At 41.9% G+C, this 22,545-nt stretch overlaps 1 protein-coding gene across 1 annotated transcript in view; it reads right to left on the reverse strand.

The window, feature by feature from the left end:
• LOC139265523 (U3 small nucleolar RNA-associated protein 14 homolog A) overlaps positions 1–22,545 on the reverse strand; it is a 47,630-nt gene that overhangs the window by 2,877 nt on the left and 22,208 nt on the right. The window contains exons 9-13 of the mRNA XM_070882545.1: positions 19,321–19,444; positions 14,557–14,634; positions 8,644–9,522; positions 5,517–5,707; positions 461–560 (exon numbers count right to left, since the gene is read on the reverse strand). Coding sequence (XP_070738646.1) covers positions 461–560; positions 5,517–5,707; positions 8,644–9,522; positions 14,557–14,634; positions 19,321–19,444 — 1,372 coding nt within the window. The remainder of the gene's footprint in view (positions 1–460; positions 561–5,516; positions 5,708–8,643; positions 9,523–14,556; positions 14,635–19,320; positions 19,445–22,545) is intronic.

Here is a 22,545-nt window from a genome sequence, read left to right on the forward strand (position 1 = left end):
TAGTGTCCATAAAAATAAGTTCCAGGTCAGGTACAGCATGGGTTAGATCCAGAGTAAAGTTTCTTTGAGTTTGCTCGAGCAATTTGCTTCAATACAATACAGCACCATCTGGTACATCAGTGCAGTGCTACATTCTGGAAGCAATTATCATTTTGGCTTCTCTGAATGAGTGCAATACCAATTTGTGTTGAATTATGGGAGCTGCTCTCCCCAGGAACTGGCTTAAACTGACCAAACTCAATACACATATGGTCCTTAAAGCAGACAGAAAGACGACTTTCATTCCATCAAGTCAGGCCTGGATTCACGTCCAAGTTTGGGTAAAATGGCAGCGTGCTGATCTGCCACATCATCAAACTCCCCTCAGAATTCTTATTTATGCACTCATCTGGTATGCACGCCCATGGAATGGACTGTAAATTTATCAAGTCTGGATCTCAACAGTGTGCTAGCTCCTCACCTGATGTGCTGCAACTCCACTGTCTCGTTTCTCACTGATTATAACATTAGGCAAATGCTGGTCCTTCCTGGGAGGAGGAGGGGCAGCTTTAATGCGGAACCTAGAAGAAATCAGTAACAAGAGTACAATTAGGGCAAGGCAAGATGATATTTTCCGCAGACACTTGAAAACAAACTCTAGAAGAAGAAGTTTGATTACACCAGGCTCCCTTTCAATTTGAGGTTTGTGCAAGTGAAGAAATTTCAGACATGGGTTTACTACAGGATTGAACCTTGTGGTAAACGGCCTGTCTCAACCTTACAGCTGCCCCTGAAGGGCAAAGGAGATGGAACGCAAGCAGGCTCCTGGCCTTACACCACCTTTCCAAAAACTAGCTGCTAGGATTTCCTCATCTGCAACCTGCTACTCTGCTCTTTTGCTGAATTTATATTACTGGTCTGCTGCAAGACAAGGTTACATGTCATTTCTGTGAAATTCTAACACAGAAACAGGCTGTTGGTGTTTATCCTCTACATGAGCAGTGTAATCCCATGTGCTCGCCCTGTTCCCATATCCCTCAACAACCTATTTAATCTATTTTTATAGGTGGACAGAGTCTCTTCTTCAATCATTAACTCCAGTAGTGCATTCCAATACATCACAGATCCTGTAAAAAAAATACTGCTCTCTTTCCTAATTAAGTCCCCTCATTCTAGATTCTTCAAACACTGAAAGCAGTCGGTTTTGATTGACTCTGTCCAATCCCATCATAATTTTAAACACCTCAGCCAAGTCACCCTGTAAGCAACTCTGTTCTAATGAAAACAGGCCCAATTTTTTTAACTCTCATACATGTTTTCCTTCATACCAAGCAGTATACTAGCGAATCTGTGCTGTACCCCTATATTGCCTCAACATCCTTCCTATTGCTGCAGTTGTACAGGACCTTGGTGAGGCCACACCTGGAGTATTGTGTACAGTTTTGGTCTCCTAATCTGAGGAAGGACATTCTTGCTATTGAGGGAGTGCAGCAAAGATTCACCAGACTGATTCCCGGGATGGCAGGACTGGCATATGAAGAAAGACTGGATCGACTAGGCTTATATTCACTGGAATTTAGAAGAATGAGAGGTGATCTCATAGAAGCATATAAAATTCTGACGGGACTGGACAGGTTAGATGCAGGAAGAATGTTCCCGATGTTGGGGAAGTCCAGAACCAGGGGTCACAGTCTAAGGATAAGGGGTAAGCCATTTAGGACCGAGATGAGGAGAAACTTCTTCACCCAGAGAGTTGTGAACCTGTGGAATTCTCTACCACAGAACGTTGTTGAGGCCAGTTCGTTGGACATATACAAAAGGAAGTTAGATGTGGCCCTTACGGCTAAAGGGATCAAAGGGTATGGAGAGAAAGCAGGAATGGGGTACTGAGGTTGAATGATCAGCCATGATCATATTGAATGGTGGTGCAGGCTCGAAGGGCCGAATGGCCTACCCCTGCACCTATTTTCTATGTTTCTATAGTGTGTAGTGCAAAACTGCACACAGTGGTCTTACTAGTTTTAAATAGAATGACCTTGTATCTCAACTTTTATATTCTTACCGCTTATCATAAAACCCAGTATTCCCGTAACTTTTAGTCTGATCCACTTGATGCGCTGCTTTTAAATGTCTTGTGTATCAGAACCCTCAAAATCTCTCTGCTCTTCCATGTTCAAAGCATCAATTGAATTCTTTTTTAAAAAACAAAAATGGACCCGCTTACATTTACTGACATTAAATTCCTTTGCCATTTTTTTGCCCATTCCACCTTCTTATCCACAAGCAGCTTCCATTAGTCCTCAGCATTATTTATTTTGACTTCCATTTTAGCATCGTCTGCAATTATACGCAACATTCCTTTAAGCTTTCTATCCAAATCATTGATGTACATAGTAAACAGAAGTTCCAGAACACCATGGGAGACTGCTTCCTATTTATAACCACTGAGAAACTGCCATTACTTCCTACTGTTTCCTCCCTTCTAACCAGTTTGTAAAACCAATTTGCTAACCATTCCTTCATTCCATAACTCCTAATCTTCTCCAATAGTGTCCCGTGTAGTATCTGGTCAATGGCTATCTGAAAGTCCATATATAGCACATCCACTGCTTTTTCACCATCCAAAATATCTACCAGCTCCTCAATGAACTCGGTCAGGTTTGTAAAGCACAATCTTTTTTAAAATCCATGCTGGCTTCTTCTAATTATTTTCTTTTCATCTAGATGTTTAGTAATTTCATCTTTCATTAAAGATACCAAAATGTTCCTCACCATATATGTTAAATTAACTGGCCTATAATTACCCAGGTTAACTGTGTAATATAATCTAAAAGTAGCTTTCAAAATTTTCTGTCTCAGACCTGCAAAAATATTGACACACTCCCATACTAACTTCTGATAGGTAGTGCCTGCTGCTCAAGGAAATAATGCTATCATTGGAGACAATGTTTTAATTAGTATACTGCAACAGGAATAATGTACTAGTAAGTCAATAAACATAGAATATAGTTTTTTTGAGATACTAGATATTCCTGTCGGTTAAGCTTGATAAAAATAGTACGAGGTGAGAAGAATCAATCAGAAATATCACAGCGATCTCCACCCATTTAACACCCCAATAATTTTCCTGTTGGCTTTCAAGAGCATTAGAAGGGCCCGTCAGTTTTCCAACTGCAATATTTAAATGATTATCTTCTGTAGCATCATTTAAACATCAATGTAACAAGCGGTGGGGGGCTCAGGAGCCTTGCTAATAAATGTGCACAGATCATATTCTCAACAAGTGTTTTCAGTTTTTAAAACTTTCTGTACCTGTCTGAATACGTAAAATAGCAAAACATTTAAAGATAATAACTAGTCACAATATCTGTGAAAATGCTGCACAACTATAAAATTAGAAAATGAAATTTATATGGCTTCTGTAAAACCATCTGCCATCTTACTGTCTATGGAATTCTACAATAGCAATTCTATATAAAAACAAGAAAAAAGACCATTTGCCCCATTAACCTGCCCTTCATGCCTGTCACCCATACTAAAGATCTCTGTATACTATTCCTAACTCTCATGAATCAAACAGATCCAGTATTGCCAACTCTCACGATTCCATCACGAGAGATGCGAATTCAGAGTGAATTAAAGCTTCACTCGTGATAAACCGCCTAAATCTCAATTGTCAATAAAAATAAATATGTCCATTTGCGTATGTGTGGAAAATAAGCAATTTGCCGTTCAGTGGGGAACAGCCCCCTCTCAACGGTGTCTAAGTGAGTGACTAGAGGAAGGCAGGGGGTCAACTGATCACGGCAGCAAAACTGATGGACGGCGGAAGCGAGCACCATTTTAAAATTAGCTGGAGCCTGGGGTACCTGGGCCTATCAAGCCACCAACCTTCACAGCTGGTGAGGAGGGGCGGTTCAAAGATCAACCCTTGGCACCACATTACAATGCAGGAGGGGAGTCTAGGACTCTGGAGGGGAAGTCTCGGACAGTTTCAGTCAAACGGTGCAGCTCTGCCCGGGGCTCCAATAAAACCCAATTCTGGTCCACCAAACCCAGCCCAGCCTGAGTACATTGACCGGGGAAAGCTGTACCAGTGCTGCTTTAATAGAAAACATGAGGGAGAATCGGCAGTGTGTTGCCGCTCCCAAGCTTAAAGCAGATGCATGTGTTGGAGATCGGGGCTTGGCTTCAGTTTCACTTCCCTCTCTCACTCCCCATCTCCCAGTGTTGGGCTCTGCCTCTCTCCCGGACTCTCTCCACCTCTCTCCGCACTCAGCATCAGGTTGCGTGCTCCATGTTGTGGAGGATGCGTGACTCACAGGCGCTGAGAGCCAAGAGTCCAGCTTTAATGCAGCAAAAGTGGCAGAGCTTACTCTTCTTTCTCTCTGCTTGCCCCTCTCCATTATCTCCTTCCCCCTCTCCTCTTCCACAATACAGGGATTAGCTTGGGTTATGGAGCAGGGGAGGGTTAGCCCGTGAAAGTACTTGTGTTCGCTGCTGTGTCCCGGAGCCGGCCACTGAAGAGCGATTGAAGGCAGTTGGGGGGAGGTGGTGAATATGGTCAACAACTGGTGAGGGTGAGGGGGCTGGAAAGAAATGCATCTTCCGTCGTTACCTTACAAGTACGAACTTTTATAACTTGCTGAGATGAACGGATGGAGCAATGACTACTTCCGAATAGCAAAACAGATGTTGTGGCTATGATGTGGCAGGAGGAATAGTTGTGACTGAAAAGGTGCAAAGGTCGCAGAATGCAAAGGTCAGCAAGGTGTTGGGGCGGAGAAAGAAATAGCAACTCAGGATTTCTTACCAAATCTCATGATATTTAAGAGTTTCTCTCATGATTTGTGAGACTGTGGGGTTGGCATTACTGCAGATCTATTAAATCTCGGTAGCTCTCAGTCCTTTTTCTCGACAGCTATTGAACCAGTTCCTTTTAAGAGATTATCAATTGACTCAAGAGTTAACATCTGTTCATCTGAACATTAAGCACTTTTTCAGTGGAAACACAGAAACAGAAAATAGGTGCAGGAGTAGGCCATTCGGCCCTTCGAGCCTGCACCGCCATTCAATGAGATCATGGCTGATCATTCCCTCAGTACCCCTTTCCTGCTTTCTCCCCAAACCCCTTGATCCCCTTAGCCATAACTCCCTCTTGAATATATCCAATGAACTGGCCTCAACAACTTTCTGCGGCAGGGAATTCCACAGGTTAACAACTCTCTGAGTGAAGAAGTTTCTCCTCATCTCAGTCCTAAATGGCTTACCGCTTATCCTTAGACTGTGACCCCTGGTTCTGGACTTCCCCAACATCAGGAACATTCTTCCTGCATCTAACCTGTCCAGTCCCGTCAGAATCTTATACGTTTCTATGAGAACCCTCTCATTCTTCTAAACTCCAGTGAATAAAGGCCCAGTTGGTCCAGTCTCTCCTCATATGTCAGTCCAGCCATCCCTGTGAGGTCTAATTTAACAGGGAAATGACCAGAGACCTATTCAACGCCACACCATAGCCATTCTTCCAAGACACCTACCTTCTTCTCTTCTTTGCACTTGGACGCAGGCCTTGCCCTCCCCACTCACCCCACCCTGGTAAGGTTAAGTCGATAACTTTTGGTTTGCCAGCATCAATCTGCCTCTGCTTATCTTTAATGAAATCATCAATGACATCATCTGACGCAAAGGCCTCCTGGATGATCATGCGTTGGTCCTCTTCTCCTTCATTCTAATGGGAAAGACCAAGGTGGAAATTATCTCAAGACCAGTGGCTCCCTGTATTTCCAAATACAATGTATTCAAGTATATAACCATTTTCCTGCAATATTTTATCCCTTTATTTAGAGTATATACTTTAGAGGGGCATATACTCAAACTAAAGGTATAAAGTAATGGACTATACAATATTATCTTAAATATATATCCTGTTCTGTTACATCAATGTTACTCAGTGATTTCTTATTGAGAGCCACAATCTCAAATAATGTCTTGTTCAAGGACCACTCTGAGGAATGCTGCAACACAATGTACAACTGCCAGACTATAGTGAGTTCCTAATTTCAGTTGTGCACTATGAGCACTTGCCACAAGACACTTTCCCACAGGAAAAGGGAAAAAAACCTTTAGAATCAACAACTCAACGATATAGTTTTACTGTAATTCGTGCCCCTTTACGGGCAGTAAGGAGGCTGGACTAGCTCTGCTCCCTGGAGTCTTTTGTGGTAAAGAATGAAAAAAAAGTATTGAATCCTAGAAATATTCCACAACGAGGCAGGTCATGAATGGAGATCGAAAGGTGCAGAAGCATTGAGTTTACAGAGGGGCCCTGAGGGGAAGGTGTGGCTGGTTGCAAATGGTCCCAACTTAATGCATCCAATTTATGCACAAACAGAACCTTGTGATGGATTATGGTAGAGATACAGTCACCATAAACCGTTATAGAACACTGACATGACTGAATTCAATCAACTTCTCCATCAATTCCAATTAAAGGTGATCAGAATTGGAATTCTTGGGACGAAGCAATTCAATTCAGAATTCTAGAATAACGTAATACTAAGGATCATTGTACTCCACATTTTACAAAGGAATTAGTTTTTGGTTAGGTAATTTATTTCATTACTTAGTAACCCCAAAGTCACTTTTCTACACTGCAGTGTTGTCACAGGTTTTAAATGAAGTACGTTGGTGGGCAAGTGAAATTTTCATAACATGCCCACTTGAATAGTGATATTTTCACGCGATAAATTAAGAGAATATCTTGTAAAACATAGGTACCAAATACCAGGCTGCACAGAGACTCCCAATTCTTACATGGAGAAGGATACTCTGCTTTTAAAATAGTTCCGATCAGACAATGTTTGGTAAATTTCATCCTCCGTTCCATAACTATTTTTGGTGCAGGAAATTATACTGGTTTTTAAACCTTAAATTTCTGTTGAACGTGGCACCAGAATATTATTCAACTTAATAACCTAGTGTAGCAAAACAGGCTCGAAATTCAGCACCATTTTCACCGGGTTTTTCGACGGTATTCTTCGTTCTCGGCGGAAAAGCATCCTGAGGGAATTTCTTCAAAGAAATCCGCCGGTGATCTCGAAATACCGCTGGGGAGCGGACCGCTGAAAAAACAGCTCCCGCCCAAGTTTGGTCACAGCGGTGACCCGTCGGTGAGGAGAAAAAAACGCCCCGAGAAACCAGCCGGAGCTGGGCGGCAGGTATGAAGCGTACGTTAACGTTTTTTTTAATATTCTTTTACAGCAATTAAGTGGAAAAGGGTCCCAAGAATGTTTCTGATTTTTGGAAAAATATTGTGTGTGTTTACCCCTCTCCCGAGGCCCAACCCGCAGCCTCGGACTAAATTTGAGTAAGCACCGCCCAATTTGCCCAGGATTGTGTTTTCCGCTGTCAATTCTCGTGTAAGACACTTTTTTCCTGCCGGGCAGAATTTTTTCCTTTTTTTGATCAATTTTTTGCCGCCGTTAATTTAATAATCTTAGCAGTTTTTTGGGCGGCAATCCAGCGGTGGCGGATTTTGTGGAAATTCTAGCCCATGTAATTTTTTTTGGCCTTAAAAGTTGCTTCATGGAGATGACTCAACATTACTCATCAGCACTGTGTTCTCTAGAAATATGAGGATATTCGACATTAATTTATCTTGACCAGTTGAATATTTATGTAAATACATGCAAGATGTATAACTAGAAACAGAGAATCAGACACACATAAAACTATCTCTTCCAATTAAATTCAAATTTATAGGCAATTGTAGATTTAATTTGCTTTTAATGCATAGTATATAAATAGCGTGAAATTGGGCAAACGCAGACCTAATCCAAATTAATGGTCTATCACCTACAGCAAATAGATCTCAGAATCTTTACAGATCAAGCAAATGTAAATACTTGATTCAATTTCATTCTAGTCTCAATATTAAGGGTGCTAAATGCCAACCTAGTTTCTTTCCTAATCCAAAGCAGCCTTGGTGCATGTAGCTGGCATGGGAAGATAAGACAAATATGAACTGTACACTATATACCGACTAGCTTTTTAAACACGAGAACGCTAATGGAATCAAACAATAGGCTGAAAGCTAGAATACAATAAAAGTGATGGAATTATTGCAAAATGCAACTATTTCAAAACAAAAATCCATTGGGATACTATTTTGAATGCTGTTACAAAATACATGATTCAAATGAATTTCTCTATTATTAGAAACACAGGAATGTACATGGCCCGATAGACCTGTCTCGGTGTTGAGGAAATATCACATCCCACAATATCAATCATACAGCTCTATGTTTCTTCAAACACTGAAGGAGATCTGAATTTTCAGAATTGTATAGAAACTTTTAATAATTATGCTTTCAGATCATTTTTATGCATGAGGGAAACTAGTAAGGTTGAACAAGTGGACCAAATATAAAGTGTGCAGTGGCTTTAATGTTGTCAGCATTGATTCAAATGTTGTTGGGGTGAGCTTAGAGCTATTGATTGTCCTGTTCCTGTAATACCTGTCACATTACATACTAAAAAACTGCCAATTGATCAATGAGTTTCTGAAGAATGAAAAATAGCAACCACAGATCCTACTTATCTCTGCCAATAATCAATTAGCCAATGTGAATTAAACTCCATAAAACCCAACACTAATTCTCTTACCTCCTCTTCTATTGCTGTTGGAACCAAAGGTATTTCAATGGTTTGGGATGCAACCATCAACACATTCTTAGGATTGATGAGATTGTTCTTTTTCACTACAGTTTTAGGGTTTGATTTATTTTCTAAATCTACTGCATCTCCACTGATCTGTGGCGTACCCAAGACTGAGGCCTCATTAAGATCATGGCCTTCGTCCTGACCCAAAGTCTCAAATTCTTCCATTGTTCTTTTGCGCTCTAACTGTTCGTCCAGTATTGGTTCTTCTCGGTCTTCTGGTATCTGTACATCATCCTTGCTTTTCTTAGTTCTCATTTTCTTATTTTCCCTTTTAGTTTTTTTAGGTTTGCTTGGTGTAGGATCTGATTTATTCTTAATCAATTTCTGAAAAAGATGATTAAACTCATTCACGTCTTCTTCAAGATGCTCCTCTTTCTCATCTTGGTCATTCGGGACAGTGCTTTCTTTTTCTACATCATTGTTTTTCACATTTTCCTTATTCTTGGTCTCATCCACATTAACAGATGATCCAGCCAGTTCACCCTCATGTTCTTTACGAATTTTCCGCCGTTCCGCAAACTCCTGCAACAACATCTCATCTTCTGATAGCTTCTCCCCATCATCTGATTCTTCATTCCCATCAGCTTTTACAGGAGTGACAATCTCCACTTTTGGTGCTTCAAAGCTCTTAGGTTCAGTACTCAATTTTCCCAACATCCAAGGATTGGCTACCGTACTTGTCTGAACATCATTCACGAAATCTGGAACAATCTCATCCCTATCCACCTCAGCTTCAACCTCATCCTCACTCTCTGATGGAACCAGCACTTTTGTTGTGAGCATTTTGTTCTTCTCCAGCTGCTTTTGGATTGCATTTCGAGCCTAAACAAAGACAACAATATTAATAGAATAAATTAAATCAAATATTTTTCTGTAAATGCCTTGGATTACTCCAAGTAGCCAATTGATATGTCTGAATTCCATTAAATAATCAAGTTATTTGCCACCATATTTAATTCAGAAACCAGTAACATTTACTTAACAGTATCACACACTGAAATATTAGTATGTTTTAAGAGGGAATGTCCAGCACATTGGTGAGAGGTAACCACTACTTAGCTTGACAATTTTCACTCACTCCATTTTCATAGTGTTAATCCTCGTCCTATACGTCCAGCAGTATTCACATGGTGTGAAAATGTTATTATTCACATTTAAAGTCAAGATTGATTTCACCATTGGGTGGCATACACTCTCCATTATCATATGCCATTCTTCAGAAAATGCTTAATTACCAGTTTAGGAAATAGTCAAAGGAACTAGTGAAGTTACAGGGGAAGGAAAGTCTTTTGAAAAACAAATATATACAATGCTATTCATTTTCAAAAAAGTCAATTTGTATTCAAATGGAAATCAGTGATGTAACTAATGAGGAGGAGCCCTATGCTTCCCAGAGCAGTTACAATGGTTGCAATGGAGGCCTGTGATTTTGGTTGTCCAGTTAGTAAGACTATTTTCCTGGGGTGAAATGGCTCCAGATTGGAGACAATAGGGGAGTACTGGAACAATTAATACATCCGCTGGGCTTGCCTTCCCTTTTAAGTAACCTATATGTATTTAAGTATTTGAATCAACATCTGGTACTTTTTACAGGGTGCCCCACAGTAGGGTGATTTATACAGTCCAGTCCTGTGGGTTTAGAGGGAAGATCCTGGGCTGGATAAAGAATTGGTTGCATTCTCTTAGGCAGACAGTTATTATTAATGATTGTGGTTGTGTGTGGTGACCGCTTACTGGTGGAGTTCCGTGGGGATCGGTATTAAGGCTATTGCTCTCTATTATCTGGTTAATGATCTGGGTGAAGGCATTGAGGGACCTAGTATTAAGTTCACAAATGACAAAGATTTGTGCTGGGGTTAGAACCCTGGATGGCAGGTGACATTTAATGACGAAAAGTGTGTGGATATCCACGTGGGTAGGGCTAATGCCAGGCTTGTATATAACATGCTGAGGTTTCACCTAATGTCTGCTGAGCACGAGGGAGACCAAGGTGTTTATAGGGCATGTGTTTCTTAATGTTTATGATCCGTGCCGTGAGGATATAGTATAGGCACAGATCAAAAGACCTTGGTTAGTCCTCATCTAGAATACGGTGAACAATTTTAGTCTGCTCATATAATGGGAGATATACAAGCTCTGGAAAAGGTTCAGAGGAAGACCACTACAATGAGACCTATTTGAAAAACCTTTAGTTATCATGACAGGCTGAGAGACCTGGGGCTAGAACCTCCACTTTTTTTGCATGCTTAACACCCACTTAATGCCCATTTTACCGCTGAAATGACATATAACGCCCATATATCACCCATTTTGGCACAAAATAGAAACTGATGGGCTTTTTTTAGGAGACTTATTTTCCCAATGAGCTTAACGCCGGGAAACAATATTACCACCCGCTCATTTTTTGGGGGCGGAATCAGCAGAATGGGCGAAAGCCCACATCGCCCAGTGTTACTTTCCGCACGGAATTAACGCCGAGATTCAATATGAGCGTACGCCCACTGGTTTTTGTCGTAAAGAGCATATTTACCCAAACTGGCGGCCATGGAGATCGCCCAGCTTCAATCTCACCACCTCGCTCACATATCGCCCACAATATCGCTCGCTCAAAAAACCACCCACAAAAAGTGGAACTAACCGGAACGAATGCCAGCGGTGTGGCTGCCATTTGTTAAATCCCACTCTTACGTCAGGAGCTGAATTCGAAAAGGTTTGCCTGAAAAAGCGCTGATGTGAGTGACATCGCTGACACACTGCTGTGTGTGCAGCTCAGACATCAATGGCGCCCATTGCCTTGGTGCCAGTTAAAGTTTACGTTGATTGATAAGTTGTATTTAACCCTTTCATGGTAAGGAATCACCAGTGTGCAATGGTCCAACTATCTGAGACAACACGCAACAAGGTTATGTTCAGTAACAAAAATTTAATACCAACATTGGTCTGAAATCATAAGTATCACTGCCAATAACATCCAATCCCCACCCACACCCCAATTTTTCCACCATTGACATAAATCACATGTTCAACATGTCCACCAACACAGAATACAAAGGCAAAGCAGGAGCGTGGTCTCCAGCCCCCATACATTGCAACAAATTGCATACACCCAGATGGAGATATAACACAACCATCACCTGCACACATACACCTAATTTTCCTTCCCCCACCTCTCCTCCTCCCCACCTCTACCCCTTCCCCTCCTCGTTCCACGGCGCCTGGCCGAGGAGCCTCATTGGGGGGGGGGGGGGGGGATGAAGGCAGATGCAGTCGTTGCACGGTTACGGGAGCGGAGGATGCCGAGAGGGCAACATTCTCTGATGCAGAAGCAGGATCTTGGTTCTTGCTCTCATCTGTCATTCGCAGTGATGGTGCGGAACCTAGGGGTGGAGTGCCGAGCTCGGGGACAACTGGGATCCCTCTGCCACCAGTGTTCCTGGCTACCAGCTCCAGGGTCTCCTCCATCCCTTCCATGTTATTTCTTAATTGTTGGACAAAAACTCGGTGCCAACTATGTTCTTGGGGCTTAGTAGGATTTTTGCTGCTGGTGAATCTCCGTCGTGCCTCCCACAACAGCCAGACAAGCACACACCACAGCCACACACTCTTTCAGTGCCTCTGAGCTCCCTCTCTCTCTCTGCTGCGCATGTTATGATGACCCTTGACCTCCTGAATCGCGGGATTCGAGCTTTGCCGTGCCGTTGCTAAGGATGGCGACACTTTACGGCAGAAGGTCAAAAATTTTTTATGCTACCGCCCATTTCATATCGCTCGCGGTAACACCCATTTTCAAAAATGTAAACTAGGTGTTTTGAGAATGGGTGAGAAGCCGGCGATCTGAAAACCCTTTCTTACCACCCATGCCGGAAATAACTCCCATTTTTGGGCGATAAGCGCAAAAGTGGAAGTTCTAGCCCCTGATCTTTATACTCAACAAAAATATAAATGTTGGAGAGATTTGATTGAGATATTAAAAATAATGAAGGGACTAGACTGTGTCCGTGTGGACAGACTATTTGAATTAGATAGGCCAGAAAGAATCAAGGGACATGCATACAAGGCTTGCAAGGACAGAAAAAGGTTAGACGTCAGAAAATTTTTTTTTTTTTTAAATAGAGGGTCATTGACCTCTGGAACAAGTTGCCAGCTTATGCGGGGAGTGTGAATTTGTTGCAAATGGGAGATGGACAAATTCCTGGCTGATATCACCATGTACAAAAGGTTGGGGAAATATTGGGGGATTATGCCCCATGGTCATTGACCCTGTTAAGGAGTCCGGGGGGGGCAGGGGGGAGAAAGAGTATTTCTTTCTGAATTTTTTGCCTCTTCAAGAGGGTTATCTGGCTGCTGAAGGAATCATTTGGGGATCATGATGCTTAATTGCAACATGGCTGTTGTAAGGGGGTAGAGTATTGTCACCAAGTGGAAATAGACAGACAGATGGTCATTAAAGTGGAAACTGAAGGTAGTGAATTGATCAGATAAATAAAATGGTCCAGATTAAAGGGTTTATCAGTAGTAGGAGGTTGTGAGGAGTCGGGAGTTCCTCAATCTCAAGGCAGGGATTGTAATATATCGCCTATTGACAGATTGTATGTAAAGCTCGCTTATAAAATTCGCTTACAAATGGGTTTTTCGAGAAAGGCTAAGAAGCAAAGCTTGATGGTAAATGAATCATCAAATGTGTTGAACTTTAGTACAGACTGATAGAACATGGAAACTTACATATTCAGTACAGAACAACACCTACCAAGGACAGTAGGGAGTAAGCTGTTTGGAAACGTAAATTGTAGCAGCAGCTGCATTCATGGGAATGAAATAGTTTTGGCTGGAGCTCTTGGGAAAGGGATAGCATTGGCTGATAAGAAACCAGGTGCATAACAAACCCTGGGAAGCAAGGTTAACCAACAAGTCATGAAAAACTGAGGCAAAGTTGACACTGTAGAACAACACATTCCAGCAGGGTGACATGTGATGGGAGATGGACAGGTTGGGAAACCACTCAGCAGCCAGTCTGATCAGGGTTTACAAATCAGTGAAGCTCCGCTGATCACCAGTTGGCCTACAGCTTGTCATAGAAATTTTGTAGGAGGGTTGCACACCTCGAAAAACTGTATAACTGTGCATGTAGAAACCCTTGTATTTCAAAGGTTCATCAGAACTCTTCCCCTGCATACTTTGAATAAAGATCAGTTGAACCGAGGTTTTGTCTGAGTGATTCCGTGGTCACTATATGAGCGGGTGTCGATCTCGAATTTCAGGAGATCCACCTTGAAGAAGAGAAGTCTTTTTACCCCAACAACTATACTGCGACAAGTTCAATGGACAAGCTGATCTCTTCCAGTCAGTCATTTTTGTATGTTTGTATATTTCATAAAGCAAGGTTATGATAAGGGAGAATCTTCAGCATACACACGTGAACTGATTGGAACTGTACAAAATAAATTGTGTACTCTATTATATTGGATAAGGCTCATACAAATACATCTCATAAACCTGCAAAAACACCAGTCTTTAGGAAAGCTGAAGCAGCCCTTCAAATTGACTTGGAATGTTACAATGCCATGTAATACCTTAAATGGTAGCTTGCTACACTTAAGAGTCACAAAATATTTATTGCAGCAGCAATATCTGAGTGTATAGAGAAATTGGCTATAAGCTTGGAAAGGTCTGTAAACATAGTTATTGCTGACTACTAAACTGCTGTGTACATTGAGCAATTTCTGCTTTTAGTTACAAGCCCACAGTTTAGCAGAAGCATTTACAATCCTATTCCGAGGTCCTGTTTCTTAAGAATGCATTGATGGACAAGATTGTGCAAGGCAGCGGTTGTCTGTCAATTCCAATAGAACACCTTACCTCAGTGTCATATTTTGCCATGATAACTTTAGATTTGGCCCATTTTCCACTGTTTTGGTGCCGAAGTGACATTCGTTCCTAACAATGAGAAAAAAAAACAGTTACTATACTCGGTCAACAACCCAGCTTTACAACATACTTAAATTGTCTGCAAATTACAGACTGAGCATTATGATCGCTGCCCATTTTCCATTATGTAGTTCAGGTGGAAATTCCCACTGATCTCAGATAAGATTCTGCAATTATTCAGCTCATAGCACTAGAGTGCTGAGTTAAGCCTTTGTAATAGACAAGCCCTCCAAAGACTTCCACATGCAAAGTAATTTCTAGCCTACAGTGGTACAATAATGATGCAACAAATCTCCACCCTCAAATCAACCCAGTCAGTTGGTTCTTCTACAAATTCAAATCTTCCTCATTTGTACTTCATTGGCTGTAAAGCACTTCGAGACGTCCGGTGGTCATGAAAGGCGCTATATAAATCCAAGTCTTTCTTTCTGTCAGACTAATGGATTTTGCTTCTGAAACTAAACAGTCTTATCAGCAGGTCAATGGATATTTCTGCAGACTTGTTTGATCCAGTTTTTTAAAAATCTTGTTTTATAAAAGACAGACATTGTTTCAGTAATAAAACAATGAAGTGCTGTCTTAGGCATTACTGAATGAATGCTGTGCCAGTGGCAAGCAGAAGCGTGCATATGGGTCAACATGAACCATTACTGCCAGATAAATTCCAGAACCACTGGTGTCATTATGTACAGCAGTCGACTGGCTTGCCAATTATAGGTACAGTACAGTACAGAGATTGTCTCCTTGATCATTTGTTTTCTTTCATACAGCCATCAGCTAAAATGCACTAAAAAGTGTGTGGAAATGGTGAATTGCTTTGATGTTCCTCAAAATAGTATAGAAATATAATGTTAATTGTCTGAAACACTTTGTCAGCACTATTATTTCAGTGAAGCAACCGTAAAGTGCTGAATGTACACTGAAAAGTAAGCAGTATAATTTGTAGCTGATCAACCCTTCAGACTGCTGTTATGTCCATGGAAATTGCTGTATCTTTGGGACAGCCATTGAAAACAAATTCAGTTTACAGATATTCACCCATCACTACAAAGATAACATGCAAGAAATTTTGAATCTGTGCATAGCTGTGTGATTTTTGACATGTTTTGTTTCAGACAATCTACTCTGTTCCATCACTCTCTTCAATCCTCTCGCCCTAGAAACATGTCATTTTATTTCTGTATCTCTCTCCTTTACTCCCTTTTTCCCCTGCCTCATTCCCTCTCTTACTTCTTTCCCTCATTTGCTCTCTTCATCTGTCTCTTGCAGTGAATGGTAGCAGCTCTTAGTCCCTTAAAACCAAGCAATGCTTCCATTCCAGACAGAACCATCTGGCTTCTCTTCTGCTACTGAATGGGTAGCACTGAAGGTTTATGGTTGTGGCAACAACAGAGGTGCCACTCACCATTTGCTCCTTTTTCATGTTCCAGATCAGTTGATTAAAAACTGAGTGCACAAGGCAAGCCTCTTGCTGGGTATGGTGGTTAAAATTAGATGACAGACAATGCTTCCAAAGACATACAAACATTTGAAACATCAATTACAAAACCACTGTTAGTTAAGAAGTAAAATCAATTCATGCACATTAGTTTGTAAATGGCCCTTGCTCATGGTAAATCATTTTAACTATCAAGATCATTTGGAATTTCATCCAAGAACGATGCTCAGTTGAACAATAAAATTCACAAGAGAACACATTTAACAAAATCATGGCTGATCTATCATGGACTCAGTTCCACTTCCCTGCCCACTCCCCATAACCATTTATTCCCTTTTCGCTCAAAAATCTGTCTATCGCCACTTTAAATATATTCAATGACCTAGCCTCCACAGCTCTCTGAGGCAGAGAATTCCATAGCTTTACAACAGAGAACAAATTCCTCATCTCATTTTTGAATGGGCGGTCCCTTTTTCTGAGACAATGTCCCCTAGTTTTAGTTTCCCCTATGAGTGGAAATATCCTCTCTGCATCCAACTTGTCGAGCCCTCTCATTATCTTATACGTTTCGAGAAGATCACACCTCATTCTTCTGAACTCCAATGTGTATAGGCCCAACCTACTCAACCTATCTTCATAAGTCAACCCTCTCATCTCCGGAAGCAACCGAGTGAACCAATGCAAGTTTATCATTCCTTAAATATGGAGACCAAAACTGCACGCAGCACTCCAGGTGTGGCCTCACCAATGCCCTGTACAGTTGTGGCAGGACTTCTCTGCTTTTATACTCCATCCCCCTTGCAATAAAGGCCAACATTCCATTGACCTTCCTGATTACTTGCTGTACCTGCATATTAACCTTTTGTGTTTCATGCACAAGGACCCCCAGGTCCCTCTGTACTGAAGCACTTTGCAATTTTTCTCCATTTAAATTATAATTTGCTTTTCTATTTTTTCTGCCAAAGTGAATAACCTCACATTTTCCTACATTATACTCCATCTGCCAAATTTTTGCCCACTCAGCCTGTCTATATCCCTTTGCATATTTTTTGTGTCCTCATAATTTGCTTTACCGCCCATATTTGTATCATCAGCAAACTTGGCTATAGTTTCCTGCTTTCTGTCTGCCTCCTTTTTTAAACAGGGGCATTACATTTCCAATCCGTTGGGACCTCCCCAGAATCCAGGGAATTTTGGTAATTACAACAAATGCATCCACTATCTCTGCAGCCAATTCTTTTAGGACCCTAGGATTCATACCATCAGGTCCAGGGGACTTGTCCATCTTTAGTCCCATTATTTTACCGAGTACTACTTCTTTAGTGATAGTGATTATATTAAGTTCCTCCCTCCCTATAGGCCCTTGATGATTCCCTATTGGAATGTTTTTAGTGTCTTCTACCATGAAAACTGTTTCAAAATATTTGTTCAAAGTCTCTGCCATTTCCCTGTTCCCATTACTAATTCCCCATTCTTATCCTCTAGGGGACCAACATTTACTTTAGCCACTCTTTTTCTTTATGTACCTGTAGAAAGTCTTACTATTTGTTTTTATATTTCATGCTAGTTTACTTTCATAGTCTATCTTCTCTCTCTCTATTTTTTTTTTTTAGTCGTTCTTTGCCATCAACTATTAAAATATGACTGGAACATCCCAGTTTTTTGGCTTAATTAACTGAAAAGAATGTCTAATGCAACTCCTCCGGTTAACCAGGGATGCATCTTGCTCATGACTAATACAATTATAATGAGGATGGATGTGGGTTAGCCATTTTTGGAAGAATGCATCCTATTTTCCAAAAACAACGTGGGCCTAATTTTACTTCATGTCATTGGGAATTATGGCCTGTATGAGTTTTTCCTCTATCCCCCCAAACAAGTTTAATAAAGGGCTGCTCTTCACACATCTCCCATGAAGACTCTCAACCAGGAGGTTGTACATGCTGATTTGCAGGAGCCATCTCAACCAGTTTAGGATTTTAGCTTGACCCCTAAATTATGTTCTTATGTCACCTACAAAATTATATCTTCAGGACATTCCTGCAAATGTAAAGAAGAGAGAATAAAAGAAAAGTCCATAAATACAGAAAAAAAGTTTGCAGGCAAAACACAACTACCAATGCCTATGGTAACAGAGTGTAGAACCTAGCGAGTTCCAGAACACAAGCTAGAAAGAAAAACCTAATGTCAAGCTCATTATTGGTCATTCACGTTCAGTAATACATTGGCTATTATATAAAAACTCTTAACCTTCTCTCCAAAGGAAAGAATCAACCTAAAAAGAGCCATCCGATGTGGGCCAAAGATGATGGCTTCGATCTTCCCAATGTTTAACTGAAGAAAACTGTGGTTCATTAAGACTGGATGTCGAACTCTGACTGCACAGAACAGTGGAGTCGTCGAGACAGGTGGTGGAGATGTAGAGCTGGGATTTGTCAGCGCACGAGGGACGCGGACCCTGTGTCATCAAATAATGTCACCATGGCACAGCATTTAGACAAGGTGGCAGGGGCAGGAAGAGAAGCCATTGCTGGAGATGCTCTTGCTGTGATTTGACAGGCAAGAATGGAACTAAATAAGGGTAATCCTATTGAGTTGGACAACAGAGGGGCTTTGGAGGAGGTTGGAGTGGTTGACTATGTTAATAGTTGCAGAGAAGTCAAGAAGGGAAAATGCGCTAAGATCACAGTCACAGAGCATGTCATTTGTGACTTTGATTAGTGCAGTTCAGTACTGTGGCAGTGAACCCTAAAAATTACACACTGCAATATTAAAATAAACAGATTAATGCCCCCGCTGGTGTCAGAAGAATTATTACGGTAAGCATTCATAAAATCATATTGTACAGCGTAGTGTCAAGGCTAAATACTTTACTATATTCAACAAGGGACAAAGAAAGAGGCTCTATAAAATAGTGCGTAATTAAAACAATAATTAACATTCTAGAACAGAAACGATCTTCAAATTGCAACCAGATTCCACAGTGCACTGTGTGCATGATGTTGGCAAATTGAGAATCGACAGGAAGGTTGGTAGATTTGACCTCCCTTTAATCAATCTGCCACTCCCATATACGCCAATTAAGAAAGGTTTTGGTTAATATTAAAAGAAGTTTAAATGTGTATTTATTGCCACTATTCATTGATGTTTGAATGTACTGAATGAATACTGGCAATAATGCAAGCCTAAACTGTGCTGACTGTATATTCTAAGTGTTGGAATAATAAAAGGAGGTTAAATTGGATGCGATTTTCCACCTCCATTCGTGTTTGCTCCATTTTATTCAGTTCTTCAAGAGCTGCCTCAGGATTAGTCTTCCTTAGCTCTTCAAATTGCTTCAAAATCTCCCTCTGCTTAATCTTCTTCATCACTCTGTGGAACCTGCAAATTTAAATATGCAGACAGTCAGACTAATAACAGACATTCAAATTACAATCATTAAGCAGTATCCCAGGGCCAATACATGCTTAATCTTTGCATGGATGCCTGTATTTATGGGGTTCTATACCCATATCAGGATGATATTCAACTTTTTTTTGCATGCCGTTGATAATTTTAAATAATTATTTTTCACCAAACTCTTCTATGTCACAAACATTTTTAAAGTGGATTATGTCAGATATAGAAATTCATTTTATTTTTAGTTGGATAGCTTACATATCAAATTTAGTATTACGCTCCCTGCTTTGATTTCCTCATATCATTACAGTAAGAACATAAGAATTAGGAGCAGGAGTACGCCATACAGCATGCTCCGCATTTAATAAGATCATGTCTGATTTCAACCTCAACTCCACTTCCCCGCCCAATCCCCATATCCCTTGATTCGCCTAGAATCCCAAAATCCATCTAACTCAGCCTTGAATATATTCAATGACTCAGCATCCACAATCCTTTGGGATGGAGAATTCCAGATTCACAACACTGAGTGAAGAAATTACTCCTCATCTCAGCCTTAAATGGCCGACCCCATATCCTGAGTTCTAGACTCTCTAGCCCGGGGGAAACAGCCTCTCAGCATCTACCCTGTCAATTCCCCTCAGAATATTATGTTTCAATGAGATCACCTCTCATTCTTCTAAACTCCGGAGAGTTTAGGCCCAATCTTTCCTCATAGGACAATCCTCGAGGTCATCATCATAGGTAGTCCCTCAAAATCGAGGAAGACTTGTTTCCACTCTAAAATTGAGTTCTCAGGTGGCTGTACAGTCCAATTCAGGAACAGTGGTTGAGGAAAGGGTGGGTGGGAGCCAGATTTGCCGCACGCTCCTTTCGCTGCCTGCGCTTGTTTTCTGCACGCTCTCGACAAGATTCGAGGTGCTCAGCGCTCTCCCGATACTCTTCCTCCACTTTGGGCAGTCTTGGGCCAGGGATTCCCAGGTGCCGGTGGAGATGTTACACTTTATCAAGAAGGCTTCGAGGGTGTCCTTGAAGCGTTTCCTCTGCCCACCTGGGGCTCACTTGCCGTGTACGAGTTCCGAGTAGAGCACTTGCTTAGGGAGCTTCGTGTCGGGCATGCGGACAATGTGGCCCGCCCAATGGAGCTGGTCGAGTGTGGTCAGTGCTTCGATGTTGGCCTGAGCGAGAACACTGATGTCGGTGCGTCAATCCTCCTAGGGGATTTGCAGGATCTTGCGGAGGCAGCCCTGGTGGTACCTCTCCAGCGCTTTGAGGTGTCTGCTGTATATAGTCCATGTCTCTGAGCCATATAGGAGGGCGGGTATCACTACTGCCCTGTAGACCATAAGCTTGGTGCCAGATTTGAGTTCCCAGTCTTCAAACACTCTCTTCCTCAGGCGATTGAAGGCTGCGCTGGCGCACTGAGGGCGGTGTTGGACCTTGTCATCAATGTTTGCCCTTGATGATAGTAGGCTCCCGAGGTATGGAAAATGGTTCACGTTGTCCAAGGATGAGCCCTGGATTTTGATGACCGGGGGGGGGGGGGCAGTGCTGTGTGGCGGGTTCAGGTTTGTGGAGGATCTTTATCCTACGGATGTTTAGCCTAAGGCCCATGCTTTCACATGCCTCGGTGAAGGTGTTAACGATGGCTTGGAGTTCGGCCTCCGAGTGTGCGCAGATACAAGCATCATCCGCGTACTGTAGTTCGATGACAGAGGATGGGACGACCTTGGATCTAGCCTGGAGGCAACGGAGGTTGAACAGGTTCCCATTAGTTCTACAGTTTAGTTCCACTCCAGCGGGGAGCTTCTTGAAAGTGAGATGGAGCATTGCAGCAAGGAAAATTGAGAAGAGTGTTGGTGCGATGACGCAGTCCTGCTTGACCCAGTCCAGACGTGGATTGGGTCTGTGGTAGGTCCGCTGGTCAGGCTTGCATGTCGTCGTGGAGCAGAGAGAGGATGGTGACAAACTTTTGGGGGCAGCTGAAACAGAGGAAGACGTTCCATCGTCCCTCACAGTTGACAGTGTCAAAGGCCTTTGTGAGGTCAAAGAAGGCCATGTACAAGGGTTGGTGCTGTTCCCTGCATTTCTTTTGTAGTTTTCACACGATGAAGACCATATACGTTGTACGCCTTAGTAGATGGAATCCGCATTGAGACTCTGGGAGGAGGTAAAGGAATGAACAGACGACCTGCTACTGGAACTATGCCAAAGGATCTCTTGATCGAAATCCTCTCGTCATTAACTCTTTCTATGCACGGCTCATGGTGGCTCATTTCCTGCTCCTTCTACTGTGGGGCAGGTTGAAAGGGAAGGCTGTGTTTAGCACCCATCTGACACTTTGTCCTGGGACATAACAAAAAACAGGAACTCTTGTCAAGACTCGTAAACTATCTTTTCTTGCTACACCAATGTACTGTACCATCATGATACTGTACTTAAAATTCCAACAATAATCTCTGCGTGCTACTTTCTGCACACTTTACCGGGTGAAGATCAGAACAGATCATTTATTATTTCTGAAATCTGCAATTATGTGGGTTTGATACAACTGATATGTTGGTTCTCGACACCGACCCTTTTTTGCCAATTTCCCCCCTCGTCGCAGCACTGACTCTTGCTGGGATATGGCTCCAATGGTGCGAGGTGTCTTCAGCTATCTCATAGAAACATAGAAAATAGGTGCAGGAGTAGGCCATTCGGCCCTTCGAGCCTGCACCGCCATTCAATGAGTTCATGGCTGAATATGCAACTTCAGTACCCCATTCCTGCTTTCTCACCATACCCCTTGATTCCCCTAGTAGTAAGGACTTCATCTTACTCCTTTTTGAATATATTTAGTGAATTGGCCTCAACAACTTTCTGTGGTAGAGAATTCCACAGGTTCACCACTCTCTGGGTGAAGAAGTTTCTCCTCATCTCGGTCCTAAATGGCTTACCCCTTATCCTTAGAGATGACCCCTGGTTCTGGACTTCCCCAACATTGGGAACATTCTTCCTGCATCTAACCTGTCTAAATCCGTCAGAATTTTAAACGTTTCTATGAGGTCCCCTCTCATTCTTCTGAACTCCAGTGAATACAA

This window comes from Pristiophorus japonicus, chromosome 6 (genome assembly GCF_044704955.1).
Source record: "Pristiophorus japonicus isolate sPriJap1 chromosome 6, sPriJap1.hap1, whole genome shotgun sequence".
NCBI classification, from domain to species: Eukaryota; Metazoa; Chordata; class Chondrichthyes; family Pristiophoridae; genus Pristiophorus; species Pristiophorus japonicus.